Source organism: Sinocyclocheilus rhinocerous, unplaced genomic scaffold (genome assembly GCF_001515625.1).
Source record: "Sinocyclocheilus rhinocerous isolate Xijiao unplaced genomic scaffold, SAMN03320098_v1.1 scaffold24, whole genome shotgun sequence".
Taxonomy (NCBI): Eukaryota; Metazoa; Chordata; class Actinopteri; order Cypriniformes; family Cyprinidae; genus Sinocyclocheilus; species Sinocyclocheilus rhinocerous.
In genome coordinates, this window is record NW_015647124.1 from 3,276,203 (window position 1) to 3,301,666 (window position 25,464).

Below are 25,464 nucleotides of genomic sequence, written 5' to 3' on the forward strand. Positions count from 1 at the left end.
TATCTATCTATCTATCTATCTATCTATCTATCTATCTGCCTAATCTATCTATCTATCTATCTATCTATCTATATCTATATACATCTATCTATCTATCTATCTGCCTACATTTATCTATCTATCTATCTATCTATCTATCTACCTACCTACCTACCTACCTACCTACATCTATCTATCTTGTAGTTATAATGGTGCAAAGATTGATATTAATTGAACAACAGACCCTTGGGACACTGGATTTTAATCGGTGTAAATTTGTCCCACCTGAAAGCTCATCTTCGCTAGAAAATGATTGGAAGAGATACTAAATGGAAGGGAATTTGTGGCCAATATTTGAAACTTTGCACATAAATGAAAATGAATAGTTCAGTATTCAATTTCAGTATTTACTTCATAATCTTGCTCCTTGCCGACTGTAAGTGTGCAGTTCTGAGCTTTATCAATTATTTCATCAAGTAATCTCTCTGTTTAATGGTAGTCCTACAGGTAGCTTTTGCAGTAGGAGCAACATTTCAGACTAAATCAATAAATTATCTCATACGAGCACACATTTTGCAGCTGATAAGGCACTTCTGTGCTCACTTGACTCTTACGCATGGGGGGCTTGTTACCGTCGCTCTAACAGAATCAGAAAGGGCGACAGAGATTTGGTAAGTGACTCGGCACTGATGAAAACTGGGATTTATCACAAGCTGTCAAAATACAGGGTTCTGGTTACTGAGTTCTTCCAGGACACCTCAAACTTCTCACTATATGGTCACCCGTGAGTCACAACCAGAGCCATGAGCTCGTATGTTGCCCACAGACCCTCAGATGACATTTCCAAAGTATTTTCTAAAAAAAATGTCCACCAATTTTGAAAGCTGAACACTGATGTTTTAGAGCATCGGAGCAGTGGTGATGTGGAGACGGTAAACATGGTTGATCACAATTTTGGAAGTGAAAAAGACCGAACTGGCAACCCTGCCCACTCACTCTCTGGTTATGGGTCTGTATGATTCACTGTGGGAGGACTGGACGACAACCTGGCGAGCCCACCGACACCACAGTACAAATACATGTGAATCAGAGGGGTTGCCTTAATTTCACCGTCTCATCATCGCAGTCTTAATCACAACGTGTTTTCCAACATCTTGTGGAACATCTGAGACTGTGAGCGTGTGCGTATCACCATCAACACTTCTGTTTCCCTGCTAATTAAACGGTTCCCCTTGGTTTGCATCGAGGGGGGGACGGGAAATTCAACTAAAGTAATGAGGCCTGTTTTTCTCAAAGGTTTTCCCAGCCTGTGAAAGACACCTAATTTTGACAATTACAACTACCCTGAGAAAAAAAAAGATGGCAAAAAAAGGAGTGCAAAAATGTGAATGAAATTGAGCTTATTCAGTAATTTAAACCAGACATCCATGCAATTTGCTGTTTCGGCCCCCAGACCCAGAAAAGCAAGCTTTCTGCAGGATATAGAGGAATAAAGGCCAGTATTAACCTTTCAACCACTGAATATTAATCAGCATTTAATAAAAGGAAAACAACGCACTTGCCACTCCAAATATTATCAGTGTGACATTACCTTTATTTTCATTTTGCGAGACGTTTTGCAAAAAAAAATTCAAGATAAACACTTACGCCTCAGCAATCAATAGTCCGAAAAGCAGGGGGAGTTAGGCTAGGAAAATAAAATCATGAAATAAAACAAACATGGCACTTGCCGACGAGACCGTATTGGACACAGCGCTTTCGTCTGGCTCAGACTGCTTTGAGAGAGATGCATTGTAGGTTTTGGATTGACGAGGGCAACCACGTTTCCATGTTCATGAGCTGGCGCTCGCCAGGAAGACTCCCATTAGAAACGAGTGCGTGTGGTTTCTCGTGAACACGCTTGGGACAGAAACACAAATTCCCTCATTTCTCACTGCAGACGAAAATGTCACTGTAAAATGGGAGCAATACGAGTCATAAACCTACCAAAAAAAAAAAAAAGCTTTTAAAAAAATTATGGAAGGCAGAACAAACACGCTTCAAATGAGCTCTTAATGTTAAAATAAAAAATAAAACACAAGATCAAATCATGAAGCTCACAGTTCCTCCTTAAAATAAAAATAATAAATGTTAGGCATAATAAAAATAAATAAATAAATAAATAAATAAACTATATATAAAAGATCTGCATATGCTACACTTAATGGGGTCTGAAACATGAGTGAAAATGCAATTTTTCTAACCGAATACAAATTATATTAGGGTAAAAAAAAAAATTGTGACTATCAAAAATTAAATAAAATAAAAGAAAAGAAAAGAAAAGAAAAGAAAAGAAAAGAAAAAAAGAAAAAAGAAAAGAAAAAAGAAAAGAAAAGAAAAGAAAAGACGACTCATTAGATGACATTAAAATATTCTATTTACGGATCAGTTCAGCCACAAAATACTAATTAATTGTAATTTACCAGTCTTTGTCACTATCCTTCAAACCAGGTTTTACCCATTTGTTAGCAAGAGGTTTTTCATCATTTAAAATATATATAACAAAATTTAGTATGATCACTTTTTATTTGATAATAAAAATGTTATCATTTAAAAATGTATTTTATAATAAATACAGTTCAGAATAAGTACGTTGTTGACGTGTCGACTTTGACCCATTATCAGCATAACAACTATCAAAATCCTAAAGCTTTATTTATTTTAAATCCCAGTTTTCGGACTTTTGGATCCCACTGCACACAGATAAGGATATGCAAACACAAGAAATTCAGTCAAACGCTACCTGGTCCTGCGTGTGAATGTGAAATATGCTAAGACTGGGAAGGAGACTGTTTTGAAAGAGCGATAGCATCGGTTGACACCCAGAGCACTGGCCCGCCATCTCAACACAAAGAAGAGGCCAGCAGACCACGAACAGAGAGGGAGGGATGAACACGAGTGAGACAGAAACACACACAGGGAGAGGGGGAGCGGGACAGAAAGGAACATGCTAACACGCTACCTCTCCACTGCCACCGTTTTCCCATAAGCAGCAGTAGCCATTAGCATTCAAGTTCTTTGGATATACGTATTTGAGATGCACATCATTGTGCACACAACTCCAAGAAGCTCCATACAGTTAGAGAAAGCTAATAATGCTAATGCTAATATGGGTTAGCATTCTCGTTTATCTCAATAGCAGACACTTGTGAAAAAATAAGTGTGCTTAACTGTATTGCACTGTAGAGTACTTAATATTTTCTAAGTTTATTTTAAAAAAAACTGTACTTGCAGTTACTATAATATTAAAGAAATAACAGGCCACTTAAGTGTGTTTAGTGTACAATGTTTGCAAGTGCACTTGCAATAATGTCAAATTAAAAGTTTTACCTTAAAGTACATTTTAAATCATTATGTTCTAATAATCTTTTGTTGTGCTTTAAAGAAGTACATTTATTTTGATGTGTTGACTAACATACTAAAACTCACGTAAAATACTTGACTATAAGTTTAACTATAGTTTGTTCTTCAATATTACATTTAAAGTTTAGTGTATAAAGAACTAAAATGTAACTTCATTATGACAAAATAAATACATGACAAACAAGTTTCAATGGAAATGACATTAAAGTATACATTAGTTTACTATAAACTTTTCAGTACATTCAACAGCACACTGTAACCATATCACAAGAACAATAGAATTAATTATAATATACAGTAGATACATATATATACATATACACTAAAGTCCAACTAAAGTGGGCCAAAAAGCGCTTAAGTCCAATTAACTGCATTTAATATAAATTTAAACTATAATTCATGTTTATTTAATTGCAAATAACATCCAGTGAAGTGTCCAACATTACATTCAGTTTGCACTTAAGTATATTATTTTAAAGTACATTATTTCCATAATAAGAACTCTTTTTGCTAAGGTGTACTTATTTTCCACCAAAACTGGGAAGTAGTGATATACTGTAACATCTACGATACTGTATAATTAAATATGCAATATACGTTTTTTTGCAAAAACAATATTAATCATCAGAAAATACAGCTACTTTGGAATCACTCTGTGCCATTTAAGTTGCAGGAACCTCTTCCAATCGTATCCACTAGTTTATCGGTTCATTAAATCTGTTTATTTTCTTGTTTGTTTCTGCTTGAGGGAGGTGACTGTTTGTTGAGTTTAACACCTTTCCCGTCACTAGGTGCTAGTCAGCTCATGCTAACCCTGCCTTCCTGTGTGAGGAGGCCTTGTACACTTCTGTATTATGGAAAGGAAAGGAAATCTAGGCTCGCTAAACCTCAAATTAGGTCGGCAGACGTCAACGACCCTCTGCTAATATTTACAGTGAGCATTAGCTTGAGCGAACAGTCAGAAATGGGTTTGTTAAAAAGTGTTAATTCCAAGCAAACATCAATTATTAGCAATAAAGGAGTCTGTGTCGAGGGCTTTGATGTGAGCTGTTTGGGATTTACACATCTGGGCAATGAGACATGGAGCAGGGGGATTCTGGGAAGGTCAGCGAGCTATTTTACATTCGTGGTACAGTGCAGGCCGATGTTTTGGGTTGGAAAAAGCATCAGTTCTGTTCGGGAATAGAGTGACATTCATCTGTGTCAGCTGATACTGGAGTGCTTGCTAAAAGGTTTTGTTTTGAAAAGCTCAGACTCTGGATTTTTTTGATTAGAAATTCAAACTTAGTTGCATGACAAGTCTAATATGCTGTACAATGCAGCGCCAAGGGCCGTGGATTAGGGCGGTGAGACGTTACACACACATATGCATGCACGCATGCGGCCTCTTCTGAACAGACACAAAGTAAGGATCGAGTCCTGAATAAGTATGAGCAATCATGCATAAACAGACATGTTAATGTGCTGCACTGATGCAAACAATGACCTTCAGTCAGCCGTCAATGGCCACTAATAATGCAGCAGACCCACAAACATTTAAGCTGACATGAGCACAAAGATCGTCTGCGAAGACATCAGTCTGCCAGCTTTCACTGTCAGTATGCTTAGAAATATTTTTAAAAGAGTTTGTGCTATTTTTGTCTTAAATTGCTTAAGTCTCAAGTCTACAACTTGTTATAAATATATAATTTTCAACTTGAGATGTTTCAATTCAGGCCGTTTGACATTAATTATAAATACATATTTTATAGTTTATATGTTATATAACATATATATATATACACATATATATATATATACATATATACATATATGAAGCCTTCAGATGCAAAAACCTTTAAGTCCGTCTGAGATTTTGCATGAGCATTTTTATCAGGTTCCTATGAAAATAACATTGGACATTTTTGAAATTAAGGCATTCAATAACTGACTATTACCCTTTTCATTGCCATTAAAGTGAAATTACTAAACCTAAACATAGGAGCCTGATAAAAATGCGTATTTAAATGAAAAAAAATCTCAGAAAAATCTCAGACAGACAGGTTTTTGCATCTGAAGTTTTCATATGTGTGTGTGTGTGTGTGTGTGTGTGAAATTATTGTAAATTACACAAAGATTATCTGTGTATGTTTTACAAGAAAAAACTACTTCAGGTTTACTACTTTAAAATTTCACTTTTAATAATGTGTTACGTGCGGTTTGTAATTTTTTGTAGTGTGTGTGTGTGTGTAAATGTAATATTTTGGGATTATTCAATGCACTCATATTTTTAATATTTATTTTTTAAATATCAACCTCCTCAAATTACGGTATTTTGAGAACTCTAGTTCTAACAAATGTGCTGTTTTAAAAAAGCTTTATAAACTAGTTAGGAAGAAGGCTTAAGAAAGTGACTTGAGTGAGGGGAAAAAAACGAGGGGGAGGGATACAGATATCCTGGTATTTAGAGCCCTAATCTGAAACGCATAAAGATAGTGTTACACCACACAATATCACACAGTAGCATTACTCTTTTTTTTTTTTTCACACATTCTCACTTCCCCTCTCCCTCTCCCTTCAATTCGAGTCACACTCGTGCATCCTGATGGAAGAGATTTCAGGAAATAAAGCTCGACAATTTCCTCCGAGTGTAATATTAGAATCCAGCAGCAGCGAGGAGAGTCCACAGGGTTGCTGCAATCTCGTGTAGATACCGATATCATTATGCATGTATGTCTATGCGTGCGTTTACTCCGTCTGAAGTGGCAGTTTCTGTTTCTAGAAGGTTCCTGTCTTGCTGTGCCAGTTCCATTTCCCAGGCCTGAACCGGACACGTGCGTATATGTGTGTGTGTGTGTGTGTGTGTGTGAGTGAACGCGACACGGCTTCATCCTATATTTCGGCTGACCTCTTCTCGCTGCGATTCACACTGCTTCCATCAGTTAACACACAACGCTTCGAGCCCAGCTCCAAAAAATTATCTTCAATAACACTGACGAGGATGTAGCCCTAGTGTACATGGCGTCTCTGTTTCCTTCTAATTACTACGTCAAATACGAAAAGGGAAAGAAACAAGCTCTTATTTTGAGAGGGCACGGCATCGCTGCTCTTCTGAACCTCTGAAGTCCAGTTGTGGTCGCGTTTGAGAATGGTTAGTTACGGTCTGAAAAGTGGATTTTTCGCCAGCGAATGTTTATCTATGCAGTCATTCCCGCTGCCATCATTTTTCAAGCAAATGTCTTGGCGTTTGTGCATAGTTACCTGTGTGTATGAGGTGGAAAGAGCTGGGGGCAGGAAGTAGACTGAGTTGGGTGGTGGTCCAAGCCATTGGATCTCATCACTCCTTCATTACGTTGGCATGCCCAGGAATCAAACTGACTCTGCAAAAAGAATAGGCCCTTTCATTTAGCACGGCCTGCAGGGTAGAGAGGGAGGGGCAAAGAGAGAGAGACTCAGTAAAAGTAAAAGAGCCGGAGTGAGAGAAAGACACAACAGAGTGAAAGGTGCCGGGCACCTCATACACAAGGCCTGGTATCCGTACAGAAATCCCCATTCTGATTCTTAGGGACCTATGATGTGGTCGTAGAATCCAAAAAATGTAATTTACAGTATAACGTGGCAAATTATGGATGAATAAATCAAAAGTGGGGCTGTACAATGAATCAAATTACGATATGGAGTAGTGTCTGCGAATGTTAAATATTTAAAAGACTGCTACTGAAATATGAAATCTGCATGAGCGGAGCAGTTTTGTCTACTACACAAATTCAATAAGAATATTATATTATTATTTTTATATTATTATAATTATTATAAAAATTAATATTATTAATAATTATTATTAATATTGTTATTGCAGTTGTTACATTATTTAAGAAATGTCACACAATCAAGATTCAGTTTCATCAATTTTTATTTATTTTTTTGTTATACAATAAACATCTGTTGTGCAGCACTTCATTTCATGTGATTACATTTTAAAAGATGTACTAGATTGAGTTGATTAAATAAAGTTTTGTGGTTAATTTGGTTACCACCATTTTTCACATTTTAAATCATAACATCACTTAATTTAGAATTTGGAGGGGGGGGGGAGGGGTTCATTTCAAAGGCACTTCTTATTGTTAAAGTTTTATTAAATTAATAAATTAATTAGACATACTTGTTGTAAACATGCCCATATGTTTGCATATAGCTTGTATACATTTTTGGCCAATATCATGTTTACATGTGCATTATATTATAATATTATAATATTATATATTATATATTATTTAATATATGTATTACATTACTTACGGTTTATTTATTTTATGGAATTATTGCATGTACATGCTTTTATATGGTATGTAAATTTCCCTTATGGAATAAATAAAATGTTACCTTATAATATAAATATGATCTCCACTGCCAAGAATAGCGTTGCACTCTCATCTTAGTTTACATAATTCTGCATATTTCCAACCAAAATATGTACAGAAACGTTAAAAAGTGTGTCTGGACCTGATGATTAGACACAGTGTTATCTGTAGCCAAGATACAGTAAACGTCACTGAGAGAGGAAATGGTTAAGAATTAACCTGCTTAATCTACACCACTATGACACGAACAGCTATATTTAGTCTGCGGTTTCACAGGTAACACTTGAACACATCTGAATGAATGTCACTGAGACCACAGATGACATCAGGGCCAAAAGCTGAGGAACCAGTCAGATCAGATCCTGAATCAGACAACACAACAAAAGGAGTTGATTGAGCCTGGAACACACATGCAAAATATTTTAAAAAGCATGCAACATGCAGAAGACACATATATAATAGCTATCAAGACATATATACAAGTAGAAGCTGTAATATTTGACACACTTTTAAAAATGCATGCATTTCATTGCATTATATTATAAAATGCATGCTTGCATATATGACAGTTCCTCAGTGCTGAGCCATTTTTGCAATTATTTAATCAGCTGCTGCCATGGTGATTTTTAGTGATGGTGCAAAAGTCATAGCTGGAATCATTAACAATATATTGAGCCACCGATTAAATACTGCAAGCCTAACTATTATAGGTTACTATCGGGCTCTGTGAAATGAAATCCGACTATGCCTAGCACCTCTCTCTGTGAGGCACAATTCAATTAAAAAAATGTGCTGTGCTATGACTGGACCAGCGTCCAGACCGACTAGCGTTTCGCTGCATCAGAGATTTCTCGAACTGTGAAAATCGCGGGCACGGCTAGCGTCTGCTTTTCCACTGGCTCGGCCCTCCCGCTGTCAAACCAATTTCTTAAGCCTCAACCCACCTGCTGCCGCCCCCTTAAAAGCCCAAAAGAGTCCTTAAAGGTGTGGATCTGTCATTAGCACATTTAGCTTGGCGCAAAAGCACATTGTTATTTTTAAGAGCCAGTGTTTGCACCAGCTGTATCTTTGGAGCGCATGCGGATTCCCGTGGCTCTAGAGAGTGTCCGCTTCCTCTGCCTACTTCTGAGGCGCTTCACGTTTTCAATCAGCTCGGCTGGTCAAAATTATCTCATAACTCACATCAATATGTTGTGGTTGCTGTGGAATCGAGTAAAATTAAAATACATCCGTGTATTGTAGTGGACTAGGAGGAACTAGTAACACTTCAGAAACATCTGGATCAGACTAAAGCCATTCAGACTGGACTTAGAGCAGGATGACGCATGTTAACAAACAGTTAAATACTCTGATCTGATTAAACTGGTTACTTTGTCGTAAATCGCAGATAACGACTGAGTGCCTGGAAGAACCTCTGACCTCAACACAACCCTGACACCCAGATCCCACATTCATGGGAGCTTGTTTTAAAAGCCCAAAAGAGTCCTTAAAGGTGTGGATCTGTCATTAGCACATTTAGCTTGGCGCAAAAGCACATTGTTATTTTTAAGAGCCAGTGTTTGCACCAGCTGTATCTTTGGAGCGCATGCGGATTCCCGTGGCTCTAGAGAGTGTCCGCTTCCTCTGCCTACTTCTGAGGCGCTTCACGTTTTCAATCAGCTCGGCTGGTCAAAATTATCTCATAACTCACATCAATATGTTGTGGTTGCTGTGGAATCGAGTAAAATTAAAATACATCCGTGTATTGTAGTGGACTAGGAGGAACTAGTAACACTTCAGAAACATCTGGATCAGACTAAAGCCATTCAGACTGGACTTAGAGCAGGATGACGCATGTTAACAAACAGTTAAATACTCTGATCTGATTAAACTGGTTACTTTGTCGTAAATCGCAGATAACGACTGAGTGCCTGGAAGAACCTCTGACCTCAACACAACCCTGACACCCAGATCCCACATTCATGGGAGCTTGTTTCTGTGCCAGAATAAAAGGGAATAAAATGTAATTGCATTTGCTTTATTTCTTGATTTCTTTATATCACAGTGACTTTTTATCTTGCAATTGCAGCATTATTTCTTCAAATTGTGACTTTGTGCAATGTGACTTTAAATCATGCAGCTGTGACTTTTTTGTAATTACAAATTAATTTAGTGCAATGTAAATTCATTTATCACAACTTCACTTTAAATCTCACAATGACAACTTTATCTCACAATTGTGACTTTATTTCTTGTAATTGTGACTGTATTTTCTGTAATGTGAATTTATATCTCACAATGTGATTATATTTCACAATTTTCACAACTTTTTCAAAAATGTGACTTCATATCTCACAATTGTGACTCTCATAATTGCGAGATTTTTTTGTGTAATGTGAATTTAAATCTCACAATAGGTCTTTATATCTCACAATTGTGACTTTATATCTCAAAATTATGACTGTTTCTTGCTATGTGATTTTTTATCTCACAATTTGACTTTATATCTCAGGGCCATTTCTCAAATTGTAACTTTATATCTCACAGTTATGACATTATTTTTTGTAATTGGGACTTTGTGTAATGTGAATTTATATCTCACAATGTGACTTTATATTGCACAATTACAATTTTATTTCTCACAAAGTGACTTTATATCTCACAATTACTATTCACAAAAACTATTTCTTGTAGTGTGACTTTATATCTCACTATATATATATATATTTTTTTTTTTTTTTTAAATTACGACTTTAGTGTAGTGTAAATGTATTTATCTTATAATGTAATTTTACATCTCACAGTTGTGACTATTTCTTGAAACTGTGATTTTTATATTGTGTAATGTGACTATATCTAACAATGTCACTTTATATCTCACAATTACTACTTTACTTTTTGCAATAACAACTTTATGTCTCACAATTGCAAATTTATTTCTCACATTATGACTTCATATCTTGCCATTGTGAACTTATTTTCAAAACTTTATCTCACAATTACCTTTTTTTTTTTTTATCTGATTATTTCCTTAAACATCACTTGCATGGTGTCAAATTAGCACTTTTTGTTAGTTTTTTTCCCCATGCAAGCTTCAGTATGATAACAACAACAAAGTTGTTTGGCCAGAAAATCTGTCAGAAGTTAGTAGAGTTACAGATAGAGTTTATACTTCTGGTCTTTTGTGTGTGGCAGTGAGGTCAAGATGACAGTGACAGGAAGCTCTTTTGGATTTCTACATTCATGAAGAAATACTAGAAAAAGTCACGTTTAACAAACTAGCGCCTGACTTCACAGACAACATAAGCCAGTTTGTTCTTAAAGTCTAATTAGCCGTGGTCGTTTCTGTGCCAAAAGACAAGAACTTCTGTAGCACAAAGAGAGACGAGAATGCCCCTTAAACACCTCAGAGATAAAGAAATTGCAAACATGGTTTGTCAGTTTACCTCTAATGTTATATCTCACAATTACTACTTTACTTTTTCCAATAACGACTTTATGTCTCACAATTGCAAATTTATTTCTCACATTATGACTTCATATCTTACCATTGTGAACTTATTTTCAAAACTTTATCTCACAATTACCTTTTTTTTTTTTTATCTGATTATTTCCTTAAACATCACTTGCATGGTGTCAAATTAGCACTTTTTGTTAGTTTTTTTCCCCATGCAAGCTTCAGTATGATAACAACAACAAAGTTGTTTGGCCAGAAAATCTGTCAGAAGTTAGTAGAGTTACAGATAGAGTTTATACTTCTGGTCTTTTGTGTGTGGCAGTGAGGTCAAGATGACAGTGACAGGAAGCTCTTTTGGATTTCTACATTCATGAAGAAATACTAGAAAAAGTCACGTTTAACAAACTAGCGCCTGACTTCACAGACAACATAAGCCAGTTTGTTCTTAAAGTCTAATTAGCCGTGGTCGTTTCTGTGCCAAAAGACAAGAACTTCTGTAGCACAAAGAGAGACGAGAATGCCCCTTAAACACCTCAGAGATAAAGAAATTGCAAACATGGTTTGTCAGTTTACCTCTAATGTTTGCACAAAATCTTCACACCTCCACTCCAAGAAAAGATGAGAAGTTTCCCAAGGCCTTTTGTAGGTTGCTTAGCCATGTATGTGATCAATTACCTTTTTTTTTTTTTTATCTGATTATTTCCTTAAACATCACTTGCATGGTGTCAAATAGCACTTTTTGTTAGTTTTTTTCCCCATGCAAGCTTCAATATGATAACAACAACAAAGTTGTTTGGCCAGAAAGTCTGTCAGAAGTTAGTAGAGTTACAGATAGAGTTTATACTTCTGGTCTTTTGTGTGTGGCAGTGAGGTCAAGATGACAGTGACAGGAAGCTCTTTTGGATTTCTACATTCATGAAGAAATACTAGAAAAAGTCACGTTTAACAAACTAGCGCCTGACTTCACAGACAACATAAGCCAGTTTGTTCTTAAAGTCTAATTAGCCGTGGTCGTTTCTGTGCCAAAAGACAAGAACTTCTGTAGCACAAAGAGAGACGAGAATGCCCCTTAAACACCTCAGAGATAAAGAAATTGCAAACATGGTTTGTCAGTTTACCTCTAATGTTTGCACAAAATCTTCACACCTCCACTCCAAGAAAAGATGAGAAGTTTCCCAAGGCCTTTTGTAGGTTGCTTAGCCATGTATGTGATCACTGCTTTAATGTAAAAGTGATTTGGTGAATATTGCCTGACTGGTAAGTTGTGGCAGCCATAACAGAACTTAATTTTGACTAAGTTATTGAAATATATATATATATATATGGGCCATTCTACAGAATTGGTCCAAAGTCAGAGTTGGAAACGTTGGGGGAAAAAATGTGTCTTTTTCCAAAAAATGTGTATGTATGCAAATTGTATAATATCCAAGGTACACATTTCTAGTAATTGCACAGTTAATTCTCATATTGTATTTTCAGAAAGTTTTGGAATATTTGTCCTCTGCCCAAATTTGTCACTACCGAAACACAGCAATACTCATTTAATTAGAAGGGTTATATTGACCTATTAAGATTTTGCTTACATCTACATTGTAAATATATTTTTTGCTATTTTATTTTTATTTTTTGTCAGAGCTAAATCAATAACAATTAAATTTTTAACAATATTTCAAGTGTAATTTATGAGATTTGTTGTATTTTGAATCCAATTTTTCTTTGTAAAAGGCAAAAAGCTGATCATACTGATTTCAAAGTTAAGGATCCATTAGTTTGAATATACAATGAACCAAAAACTATCATACCATCTCAGTTGATAATTCAGTATACTTCATTTTTGACAAAACATCCCATGTTTCGGTAGTGACTGCACATTTTCGGTAATGCTTTGGTAGCGACCACATCACATTACAGAATTTTAACTTGCATACTAAAACACTAAACACTAAAAACATACTAAAATACAAAAAAATTGCATAACTGTACTAAAATTGTACTTATTTCCCCCAAATATGAGGATTATGTGTTTCCTTTTGTGATTACCGTACCAAACAATGATGACATGTTTCGGTCGTGACAATTTTATGGGATAACACTCAAAAAACCAAAGATGTCACTACCGAAACTCCACCAAATGTTTCGGTAGTGACAATTTTGGATACTTTTGAACCTATCTCAAAGATGCTAATCAGCACATGGTTAGCTAGCACAGTTCTGAACAAATTAAATTATATGGAATAACTCCCAAAAAAGTGTGCTTGATTGCAGAAAAAAAGGTGTTCGGTAGTGACGTTCCTTAGAGTTACACACAGATTTTTCAGAATTTTAAACATATTTACCTCAAAATGATGGGGCCTATCTACTCACCCTGTAGCTATGAGAGAGAGGGACACACATACATATTTCCTGATCATAAATGTAGGGGTGTAGTTAATTTCAGTCTCAGCCAATGGACTAAAACATACACTGTTTTGGTAGTGACATGAAAATGCGGGACACATTTTTTTACATAAAATGTCATAATTTACAAAGAAAATAATTTTTTTTTTAAAACTTTTTAAAAGAATCAAAAAGATATTTTTAAAAACAAAAATGGAAAAAAAATTTATTTCAAAAAAATTTATTTATTTTTAGGGGTTAGGGTTCCGAACAGCCACCTCCCAATTGAAAGTACCCAATAAATGATCATTATCTATTTATTGTACCCAATAAATGATAATGATATATATATTAAGCTTACTAATATTTTAAATATTATTGTGTGTTTCAATAGATAATAGAAGGATCTTAGTGAACATATAAGATTTGAATACTTAAATGCTTTTTAAATGTGTTTTTTGGTTGTATATATATATATACAAAATAAAACAAATAAACACATAAAACAAATATGGTAAGACAAAACAGATCAAATTAACATATTGGGGCAAGTTCATAAAAAATGCACAGCTTTTGCCATCTGTTCCTGAAACATTTTAGTTTTTGACAGAATGTGGCGTAGGTGTATCTCGTGTGAAATCACCGTCTCATTTGACTGCATTCGCTATTTGTGACTCAGATGTGAGTTCTGCTTAACAGGTGGTATAAGTTAATCAGAATGCAAGTTGCACTCCTATAACATTTTATTACTTGAACACCTTGGTAAAACCAGTGGTTAGTGAAACTTTTAAAGCAGAAGTTACTGCTATAGTGCAAATGTGGTAACACTTATCTAACTGGCTGTATCAGAGGTAATATTGTCGTCACTGCCAGGAGCCAACAGGAGCTTAACGCAAAACAAAAAAAAAGGCATGCAGTTGTTAAAAGATCGGTTGATAAGCGCATGCAAAGTTGAAAAGCTGTCATTCACTCCTGTATTCGCTTAAGTCCGCATTACAATAAATAAACGAAGCCTCTCCTTCCTATTAGCAACATGCTGTTAACAGAAAGGGGAACGTGCTATTGACGAAGGTCCTAAAAGTTCTGTTATGTTTATGCTTGAAGTGAATCATTTAAATAAACACATCCAGTGAAAATAAACGCTGTGTGTCGGAGCGAGGAGGAATCAAAAACGCTCACAGTTCACTTTCTGTATGTGGAAGCTGAGCCTTAATTAAACTGCGGGGCAGATAGGATTACTGACTGGTTGTGCATTGCAAGAGCTTGACATAACGCAAGCAAACAGCTTTACAACAACCAGAGTCTGCCTTTCTCTGTCTGCCTGAGAACTGATCATGAGAGGGAATAAGAGATCTTCATGCATACTACAAAGCACTCGCCAGTCGCTTACAGAACCCTTTATTGTGAGATTTATAATAGTATTTTATTTTTTTAAGCGCACACAAGCATATGCAATCAAAAGTTTGCACTAAAACAGATCCTGAAAGAGATCTTCGATCAATCTAGGTAAGTTAGAGTAAAACCATCCATTTAAACCAATTTGAAATGAGCTACTGGGGTGAAATCAGTTTCATAGCCTACATGAGCACCACCATAAATATATGTAGCCTTAAAAAAAAAAAAAATTACATTATAAACTTAATTTTAAAAAAGAGCTTTACTTACATAAGTAAAAAGAATTATGCATTTATTTTTTTATAGAGAGTTTTAAGGTGAAATTAGGATGCTAAACAAGTCGATTTGATTACCACAATACATTTATGCATAAAAGAAATAGGCCCTAAATTACAAATGAAATACCATTTAAAATGTATGTTTTCTGTTAGTGTAAGCCTAATGGAAGTCAGGCAGGTTGCAATATCGCCGTGTACTTCACAAATTTAAACAATTTAGGGATATAATGGCGATTTCAAGATTACTTAATTTTGTAGAAGACAAATATTATATTATTTTTAAAGTCTGAAACATGTTTTGAAAAAGAAAAAAACGCTTTAGACATTTAAATAGAATGTATTAACACTCCCCGGTCTCCCCTATATAAATGCTAAGTGTGACCAAAAATACAGAGACCTGAGCTGTTTTTAATCAGTAAGGCATGGCCAATGTTTGTATTAGGCCTACTATACACTGACAAACTCTGCACTGAGCACAGAACTCTGTCTCCCCCTATCGGTCAGTTTCATGACAGCACCCAGCGAGTCGCCCCGACACCATCTCCGGACTGCATGGAGCTTGATGAATAGATGCAACAATATTTGCAACTTCTCCAAACCTGTCGAAAAGAAGGAATTAGTGCGAGTGGAAAGCTCTGCTGAGTCACTGACTGAGTAACACTTCCTTGAGCCAAGCTTTCCAAAATTAGTCACTAAATAAACGAATTAAAGCCAGTGGCTTGAATATTAAGCCCGTTTGATTGTTTGCATTCGCCTGAAGTCTTGCGTGGTGTATGTAGTATTTTGCCCGACCCTAAAGATAAACATTTTCAGGCTGCGTACTGGCGCACACTTTCTCTTTTATACAGCAGTAGGAGTTTTCAGCAAGCACTTATGATGAAAGCAGTGCTTTTTGAAGCAAAGTTAAAGTAGATTTTTCAAATGTTAAATTGTGGGTGATAATTATTGAGAGTGAGAGAGGGGTGGGCACGAGCAGGCATCGTTTTCCTTGTCGTCACAGCGCGTGCAGTTTAAAAGCCCGTGCGCGCTCAGCTGACAAACCAAAGTTCGTCCCTCTCTTGGAAATACAACACGGGAGCGCACGGGGAGCGCTTTGCTTTTGCAGACACCAGCAGAAACACTCAAACGCTTGCCCTCTGAAAGTGAGCGCCGCGATTCAGTGGATTTGCAGGAATTAATAGCTGGAAAGTATTTTGGGAAGGCGAAGCGTTCAGTCGGGAGTGCCGTACGAATTCTCTGAGATTGTCCATCTACAGTCTTCGCATGAATCTACTAGATCCCTACCTGAAAATGACAGATGAGCAAGAGAAGTGTCTGTCTGATGCCCCAAGTCCGAGCATGTCCGAGGACTCCGCGGGCTCCCCGGGCTGCGGCTCGGGCTCCGACACGGAGAACACCCGCCCGGCCGAGAACAGCCTCATAGCTCCGGACGGGACGCTCGGCGAGTTCAAGAAGGTCGAAGACGACAAGTTCCCGGTGTGCATCCGAGACGCGGTGTCTCAGGTGCTGAAAGGGTACGACTGGACGCTCGTGCCCATGCCGGTGAGAGTCAACGGCTCGAGCAAAAACAAGCCGCACGTGAAGAGGCCGATGAACGCGTTTATGGTGTGGGCGCAAGCGGCGCGCAGGAAGCTCGCGGATCAATACCCGCACCTCCACAACGCCGAGCTCAGCAAAACTCTGGGCAAACTTTGGAGGTAAAGGCTTTTCTTATGAAACATACATGTCTATTAGAGTTTAAAATGTATTTGCAATTAATTATATTGCATTAATTCATATGCATAAGTACTAAAATAGCACACAACTGCATGCAGGATACACAGTAGTAACAGTACGTACTGTAGGGAAAGATTCATTGCTGTACTCATTGGCAGATTGCTGAACGAGGGCGAAAAGCGTCCCTTCGTGGAGGAGGCTGAACGCCTCAGGGTTCAGCACAAGAAAGATCACCCCGACTACAAGTATCAGCCTCGGCGGAGGAAGTCGGTGAAGAATGGCCAGAGCGAGTCTGAGGACGGCAGCGAGCAGACTCACATCTCCCCGAATGCCATCTTCAAAGCCCTCCAGCAAGCCGACTCGCCCGCGTCCAGCATGGGAGAGGTGCATTCGCCCAGCGAGCACTCAGGTGGGCCATTTCGAGTTAATCTCAGTTTTTTTCCCCCTTCTTTCGCTCTTGCTGTTGCGTACCCTGTGCGGTGCTTAACTCGCTCTCTAACTTCTCTCCCCTCCTCCACCGTTTCCAAACAGGCCAGTCCCAAGGGCCGCCCACTCCTCCCACCACCCCAAAAACTGACGTGCAGCCAGGCAAAGTGGATCTGAAGCGAGAGGCCCGTCCGCTTCAGGAAAGCACGGGGCGTCCGCTCAACATCGACTTCCGCGACGTGGACATCGGCGAGCTCAGCAACGACGTCATCGAAACTTTCGACGTCAACGAGTTTGACCAGTACCTGCCGCCGAACGGGCACGCCACCAACGCGTCCTACGTGGCCGGCTACGCCACCTGGATGGGGAAGCCTCAAAACGGCAGCCCTCCAAGCGCCCAGCTGACTCCACTCGGGACGGGCGGCACCGGGGATCAAGACCAACCGAGAAAGACGCACATCAAAACCGAACAGCTCAGTCCCAGCCACTACAACGAGCAGCAGCAGGGCTCGCCGCAGCACGTCAGCTACGGCTCCTTCAACCTCCAGCACTACAGTACTTCGTTCCCATCAATCACCCGGGCGCAGTACGACTACTCTGACCACCAGGGCGGCGCCAACTCCTATTACACCCACGCTGGAGGTCAAAGCTCCGGCTTGTACTCCACCTTCAGCTACATGAGCTCCAGCCAGAGGCCCATGTACACACCCATCGCTGACACTGCCGGGGTTCCTTCCATTCCCCAATCCAACCACAGTCCCCAGCATTGGGACCAGCAGCCGGTCTACACACAGCTGTCCAGACCCTGAGGACTCGCCGTCACGCGCCCACCGTCGAGCAGATACGCAGCAGAGACTGGCGGGACTCATTCCGCATCATTCCACTCTCTTTAAAACACACACTTGAATTTCCCACACACACACACACACACAACAATGAAATGTAGGAAGGAAAGCTGGACTTCAAGAAAAACGGCTCCCAACGTGCCTTTTTAATCGCCTGAAATTGTGATTAGAATATATATATATATATATTTTTAGCCTTGTTTGCAAGAAAAGAAACATTTTTGAGAAATGATTCCTCTGTGAGGACTTATTGATTACTGATACTTTAATATGTACTGTGTATGTTTTCTTAACATGTTCTTTTTTTGTATTTTCGGACTTCTGTGTTTCTTGTAGAAAATCCTATTTTTACTAAACCACTCTTGGTAGTCATTCCTTGTTTTTCTCCCACCTTTTTCCATCAGTAACACCCATTGTTGTCTCTAGTCCTCGTGCGGTGCATTTTATGTTTTATAGTTTGACTCTGTGCCCTTTATTTATGTTCCTGCAAAATATCATCCCTATCCAACCTTTTTTTTTTTTTTTCTCGTTCACGCTTTTATCCCCAACCAGCATCAGTGCCTGTCAAATGTTGGAAGCGAATTTAGCGGGAATATCTACGTGGCAGCGGCAGCTGAGAATTTACTGAGTGTCTAACAGCATGTGTCGCAGCTCCAGGAAGTGCCCTTTGACCTCTGCTTGTCATTAGCTGCCTGCAGTCGTGCAGGTGTCATCTTACAGCCCCTCCTTCTGTATCCCATCTTAACCCCTTTAATTTATTTATTAGTATTAATTTTATTTCAAAGAAATTATTTGCATTTTATTCTTTAATACTTTATACAAAAAAAAAAGAATTGTTATTTTGCGCCTCTGAATATGGTGTCATGTAATCCAACGGGCCATTTAGACAGAGGGCTGGTACTTAATATGGTAAAATTCTGTATTCATCATGTTTATTTATCGTATGTAGATTTTTCTATTTTAAATGTTTATTTGTCTTTATTTCTAACCAGTTGTGTCATGCACAAAATACTGTTGCAGTTTCTAAAATAACTGGAAGCGTAGTCTTTCGTTTGGAAAGTTTAACGATGCTCTAATTTGAAGCTGTAGTTGTTTTTAAGTAGTTAGTTAGTTAGTTGGCATCTTTCTTTGCTTATACATTTTCCCTTTCCGATTTTGTGCTTTACTCAACTTCAGTGATCTCAGTACTGATGTTGGTATCTTTTTTACACAAGACTGAACACGTTTTTTGTCTTTAAAAAATTTAACATTTTACTGCCTTTGAAGAAGCTCATCTTTTGTATTATATTTGCAATAAAAGTGAGAATAAAACGTAAAACAGACACCTACGGCTTGTTATTGTCTGAAGTCGACTCATAATCTGTGTCCAGTTACATTTCTACAGCACTAAGCATGAATATGTATGGTTTGTGTTTAGCCTTGTGTCTCTGGCAATGACGAGCTTTAGTTTTCTTACGTAAGCATTGCCTCCCTCTCGCAGATGAAACAGCAGGAGGGCCCTATAGTCAGCACATTATAACACTCGTATTGTTAGTGTGAAAAAGTAAAGAAAAACAGCATTTGGTTTTCCTATGTGGTTCCCTAGGTTTGTTCCTCTAAACGGTCAGCAAAGGGAAATACTGACAAGTCCGTCATGCCAAAGACATCATGTTCTACCAATTTATTGTAATTTTCAGCTCTATTATGTGATTGCGTCATCTATGCTGGTATGTGATTACAAAACCAGAAACAACAAACATCTTCTGGCTTTAACACTGTAGAATCATTACAGTCTCATATTTTGCAAATGATAAAGTAGTGAGACTGAATATACTGGCACGCTTGGCTTCAGGGTTTCTCTGTCTGATCGCGGTCACTTTCCATTCTTCACTCAATAGAAACAGCATACCTGCACAGATCCCTTTGTAAATATGGGATAGTGTTAATAAACATCGAATTCGTATGTGAAGGAGAGACGACAGGATCAGCAGCCAACAGTGGAGGGTCAGAGGTCCATTGGTCGCAGCTGTTTCAATACAGGGCCAGTTATTTATGTTACCATATGCACCGAAATTATTATGCCCACAAAACTAACATTTACCCAGGATATGGGATGGGACATTTCTGTGTAAATTACGCAGAAACTATCTATCTATCTATCTATCTATCTATGGCCATATATTCTACACTACCGTTGAAAAGTTGGGGAAATTAGTGATTTTATTTAAACTGATCAAGTGACAATAAGGACTTGTACATTGTTACAAACATGCCTATTTCAAATAAATGCTGTAAAATGCAGTTTTTTGCTGTAAAAAAAAATAATTCTATCACAGTTTCCGCAAAAAAATGCCAAAAACTCAGCGCTCACCTCAGAGACCCAGACTGGGGCAGAGGAAATAGTGGAATAACTGAAAGCAAGTGACAGAGAGTCAAATACAGATAAAGAATGTGAAAGGGATTGAAGGAAAAGATCAATGACTTCAGTGAGCTCTGCCATCTGTAGAAGCCATTAGAATGGTCACTCTCATAACGCCAAAACAGATGAGATGTCTCGGCTTCTGCCATCGAGTGGGAAAGAACTATGCAGCTCCGGTGATGAAAACCAGTGGTGATCGGCATCATTGTCACCTCTCTCAATGCTCGAACGATCTGTTCCCAAATCCCCGATGTGCTAATGGCCCCCTCATTTCAATCAATATGTCTTATTATTGATTACGGTTATAAAGTTGAGACTGAGGAATTTGACATAATAAATGTAGCCGTTCCTGTGCTTTTTATTGTGTAATAAAAGCGGTAATATATTTTACTGACATTCTGGGGGGTGGAAAAAGAAACATTCAAGAGTCCTTAATGAAACATCAAAACAAAAGTTTGAGGTGTACTTGAGGTTTCTCCAGACCGGATTGTACCGAACACCCTCACGCACCCTCAGGACAGCTGAGCGGAAACAGAGACAGCGATGGAGTGGCCCATTCTGTGGGCAGTTTTCCCAGGAGAAGCCCATTAATATTCCAAGGAGACGGCGTGCAGGGAATCTCTCTCCTCTGAGCCCAATGGGTGGTCCTTTCAAATGCAAAATAAGAACACAAAATAAGGTTGAAAAAGAGGAATCTGGCAACGTCCCACTTCACTAACAAAGCAACCATGAAACATTTAAAGCATAAAATGAAAAACGACACACACTTACATGACCAAAGCAGGTGGACTGCAGTATCAAGTGTGGTATTTCTGTGAGAAAATACAGAATTTGAATAAGTTAAGCTGGTTTTTACAGATAAATGATGTATGATTCACTGTATCCTTGCAGAAACACCCCCTGAATTACAAAGTAGGGAGTGCCGGGAAAATGTAGCACTTTTATGGTTTTTGTTCATTTATTCTGAAAACGCTCAGTTTAAAGATTTGGAATTATGCCTCAAAAGTCTTCAACATATTAGCAGTCATTATCAATGTCATTTAAATGTCTTAATTTAATAATACTATATGCAACTTGTGAAGGAGGGATCACGGTTTTAAAAGCCGGACTCCCTCGTTGAATAGATGCCCGAGGTCGCATCCTACGATTTATTATTGCAAAAACATTGAATGGCATATACACTTTGAAATATCTCATGCATTAATCAATCTGTGTTAAATATTGAAAGGGACAATTATCATCATTTGCACACCCTCATGTTGTTCCAAATTTGTGGAACACAACATGAGACGTTCAGTAGACTGTTCACATTGCTCTTTCCCATACAATGCAAATGAATGGTGAACACCACTGTGAAAAAGAAGTGTGCTTAATTTTATTGAATATGCACTTGTAGTGTACTTTAAATCTTAAAAGTATATAAAAAAAAAACGTCTCCACTGCGCGTCTGGGTTCAGGTTCAGGGTTCAGTGCCTTCGCTGCAAGTCTGGATAGAAAAAAAGGGTTTTCTGCACACGTCTGCGCTTTTAGAAAATATGACGTGTCTAAATGTAGCAACAAAGCCGCGATGACCCGAGCTGTCCGGAGAGATAAAGGAGCGGAGAGGTTTAGCATGCTCTACTGAGGCGACATGGAAAGGTGTGGACACTGAGTATGGGAGGGAAGTTGTTTGGACTAGGGGCTTTTACCATGACGAGTGTGGGTTTTTTCATGGTCGTATGGGACTGAAGCAGAGCTTCCATCTGATACACATGCCTGGGTTACTGAAAGTGTCTGACAGCACCTATAACTAAAACAGAGTCAATCTGGATACAACTTTGTGAAATACATAAGCATTTGAACACAGATTCCACATTAAAGGCATCATTATTTATTATATTTGTATACGTTTTTCAGATTTTTTGTGATATAATCTAATATTTAGTTAGTATAATGAGTCACATTAGCCTACATATATACAGTAGACTCAACAAAAGCAATATATACTGCACTATATAGGCAAATCTTAGCTGCCTGATTGTTTATATCATCGCAAAATGTAACTATATTATCGCCTAGCACTACATATCTGTTTACATACAACATAATCACGAAAAACAATATATACTGCACTATATAGGCAAATCTTAGATGCCTGATTGTTTATATCATCGCAAAATTTAACTATATTATCGCCTAGCACTACATATCTGTTTACATACAACATAATCACGAAAAACAATATATACTATCTAGCAAATCTTGGCTGCGGGATTGTTTATATTGTCACAAAATGTAACTATATCATTCAGTTCTTTATATAAAGTTGGATATATACAGTATACTCATGTATAGCAATATATAGCAAATTTCAAATGTGATTGTTTATAGTATTGCTAAAGGTAAACTATATTATTGCACAGCTCTCTATATAAACTTGGATATGTAGTATATATAGTAAAATCACAGAAAAGCGATGTATAATATATAGCAAATTTCAACTTTGTGATTGCTATATTGTTGCAAAATGAAAATTATATTATTATATTATAAAATGTTGCATTATATATATTATATTATGCTCTATATAAAGCTGGATATATAGTATAACTGCTAAATGGACTGTAATGCATGAAGATATTAAGATCATGATATTTCTGTAAAATGTGTATTGTGAAAAGCATTATACAAATAAAAAATCTAATTAATTAATATATTAATTAATTAAATAATTAATTTAAAAAAGTTATTTTGACTCTGAACTTGACATTGAAAGTTCTTGCTATTTAATATTTTAAGATATGATTTTTTAATGCTCATAATTAATGGCCTATTCAATAAACAAAGACTTTATTTGATATTGTCCATAATGTCAACTTTTTCTACTTCATATATTTCAATCAATCTTTAAAATACAGTTTTAAAACAGGGATTTTTTTACAGTGTAGTTTTACAGTATAGCTGCTTTTATGACCATTAGTCAAAAAAACAAAAAAACAATCCACAACTATAACTGGACAGTATAACTATAGAAAGAGGAGTGGTTAATTGTGACCCTATAGCTCACTGTTACCTTCTTTATTTTCCCACATTCCACTAGTTTCAGTCTCGCTTTAAATAATTAGTTTTGGCTTCTTTGCTGTTTATAACGAATAGCACAAATAGAATCTGTTTGTTATATACTTGTATTTTTAATATAAGTTCTGTTCAGAATACCATTAAATTTAAAGGATTTGTTGTGGAGTGAGGGAACCTAAAATACATATTTATAGTGTTTACAATTTTTGTAGATGTTTTGTTTACCAATATTTTGTATTAGTTTTTTTGGTTTTCTCTCAACAATGCAGTTTTGACCCAGTGCACATTATATTGAGACTTACTAAATAAACATATAAAGAAAAAAACGTATTAAAAAACAGTACGCACTATTTATCTAATATGCATTTTGTTTTGTTTTGTACTGTGGATTGTGTGATAAACACTCCCTCCGTTTCCTCCTCAGAGAAAACGCCCCCCTGACCGAACACCACGAACAAGATGTCTGACAGAAACAAATGTTGCTGCTGAAGAACTTCACAGTTGTGGAGCCACACAACCAGGAAGACATCTGACAATCAGGAAGAAACACACACGCACAGGAAAACACGTGTATGCAAACATAAATCATCCGCATGAGGGTTATCTCACCCTGACCTCCATATGCAGAAAACCAGTTGCTTGCACAGCTGGTGAGGCCACTGACTCACTGCAGCCCCGACAGATGCAAACGTTACCCATAATCCCCTATCATCAGAGCAAACGCTCTTTGTAGTCGCAAATGTTGAGTTAAACACACACACACATGCACACACAAGTTAGAAGTCAAAATAACATGCCAGCTAATGGGGATTTTTCTCATATTGTGATTCAGATGTTTTCCGCTGATAGACAGAGACATACGGACACAGAGCTCTTGGAGGTGTGACTTAGTGCATAAAACGTGTGTGAATGCACAAACACACACTCACAAAACCCCAAAGGCTGCATGGCTTTATGTCTTGACGGTGCATATATCACTGGAGATTAGCAGAGGCATGCACTGCACAGCCAACAGATGCAGCAATTTGTCACTTTTTTATCTCTTCCTATCTCACACACACACACACACACACTATTCTAAACACTTAATGTGCTTGAGGAAATGTGTGTGTGTGTGTGTGTGTGTGTGTAAAGGGGTGGAGCAAAAAGAACGCTTTATGATTTCATAAACTACAACTTGGTAGCCTCAGAGATCAGAGACCACCAAGAGTCACACCAGACACATTGTTGGCCTCCACGGAAGATGAGCTGACACTGATTACAGCCTCGAACATCTCGGTGACTAAGCAGAAGAGTGGATTTCCCACACATGCACTTGATCTGCATATCACCTGAGGAACTTAGTTCATCCAAACAATGAAAAATGGCTGAAAATGTACTCACCCTCAGGCCATCCAAGATGTAGATGAGTTTGTTTCTTCATCAGGTTTGGAGAAATGCAGCATTGCATCAGTGTCTCAGCAATGGATGCTCTGCAGTGAATGGGTGCCGTCAGAATGAGAGTCCAAACAGCTGATAAAAACATCACAATAATCCACAAGCAATCCACACCACTCCAGTCCATCAGTTAACATCTGGAGAAGACAAAAGCTGTGTTTTTGTAAGAAAATAATTCATCATTAAGACGTTTTTACTTCAAATCATTGCTAAAATATTCCTCCAGTGAAAAAGTCCATCTCCTGTTGTCTCTCACATCAAAATCCACCCCCATATTTGTTTAGAGCTGTTTTGGACTGTAAAACATCTTGATGGATTTTTTTTCTTACAAACATGCATTTTTGTGTGATCTATTAGGCTAAAAACATGGAGAATAGCA

At 37.6% G+C, this 25,464-nt stretch overlaps 1 protein-coding gene and 1 long non-coding RNA gene across 2 annotated transcripts; one reads left to right on the top strand and one right to left on the bottom strand.

Annotated features, from left to right (window-relative positions):
• The first annotated feature begins 16,143 nt into the window (after positions 1-16,143).
• Positions 16,144-19,446, top strand: LOC107709007 (transcription factor Sox-9-A-like). Its single transcript, XM_016513403.1, has 3 exons — positions 16,144-16,903; positions 17,081-17,331; positions 17,454-19,446. The coding sequence occupies exons 1-3, from the start codon at positions 16,470-16,472 to the stop codon at positions 18,155-18,157; spliced, it is 1,389 nt and encodes a 462-aa protein (XP_016368889.1). The 5' UTR covers positions 16,144-16,469; the 3' UTR covers positions 18,158-19,446.
• Positions 19,447-20,855: 1,409 nt separating this feature from the next.
• LOC107708923 (uncharacterized) lies at positions 20,856-25,047 on the bottom strand. Its single transcript, XR_001636424.1, has 3 exons — positions 25,032-25,047; positions 21,363-21,403; positions 20,856-21,238 (listed from the first exon to the last, which is right to left on the bottom strand). It is a non-coding gene; the product is annotated as an uncharacterized LOC107708923 (long non-coding RNA).
• Between the last annotated feature and the right edge of the window lie 417 nt (positions 25,048-25,464).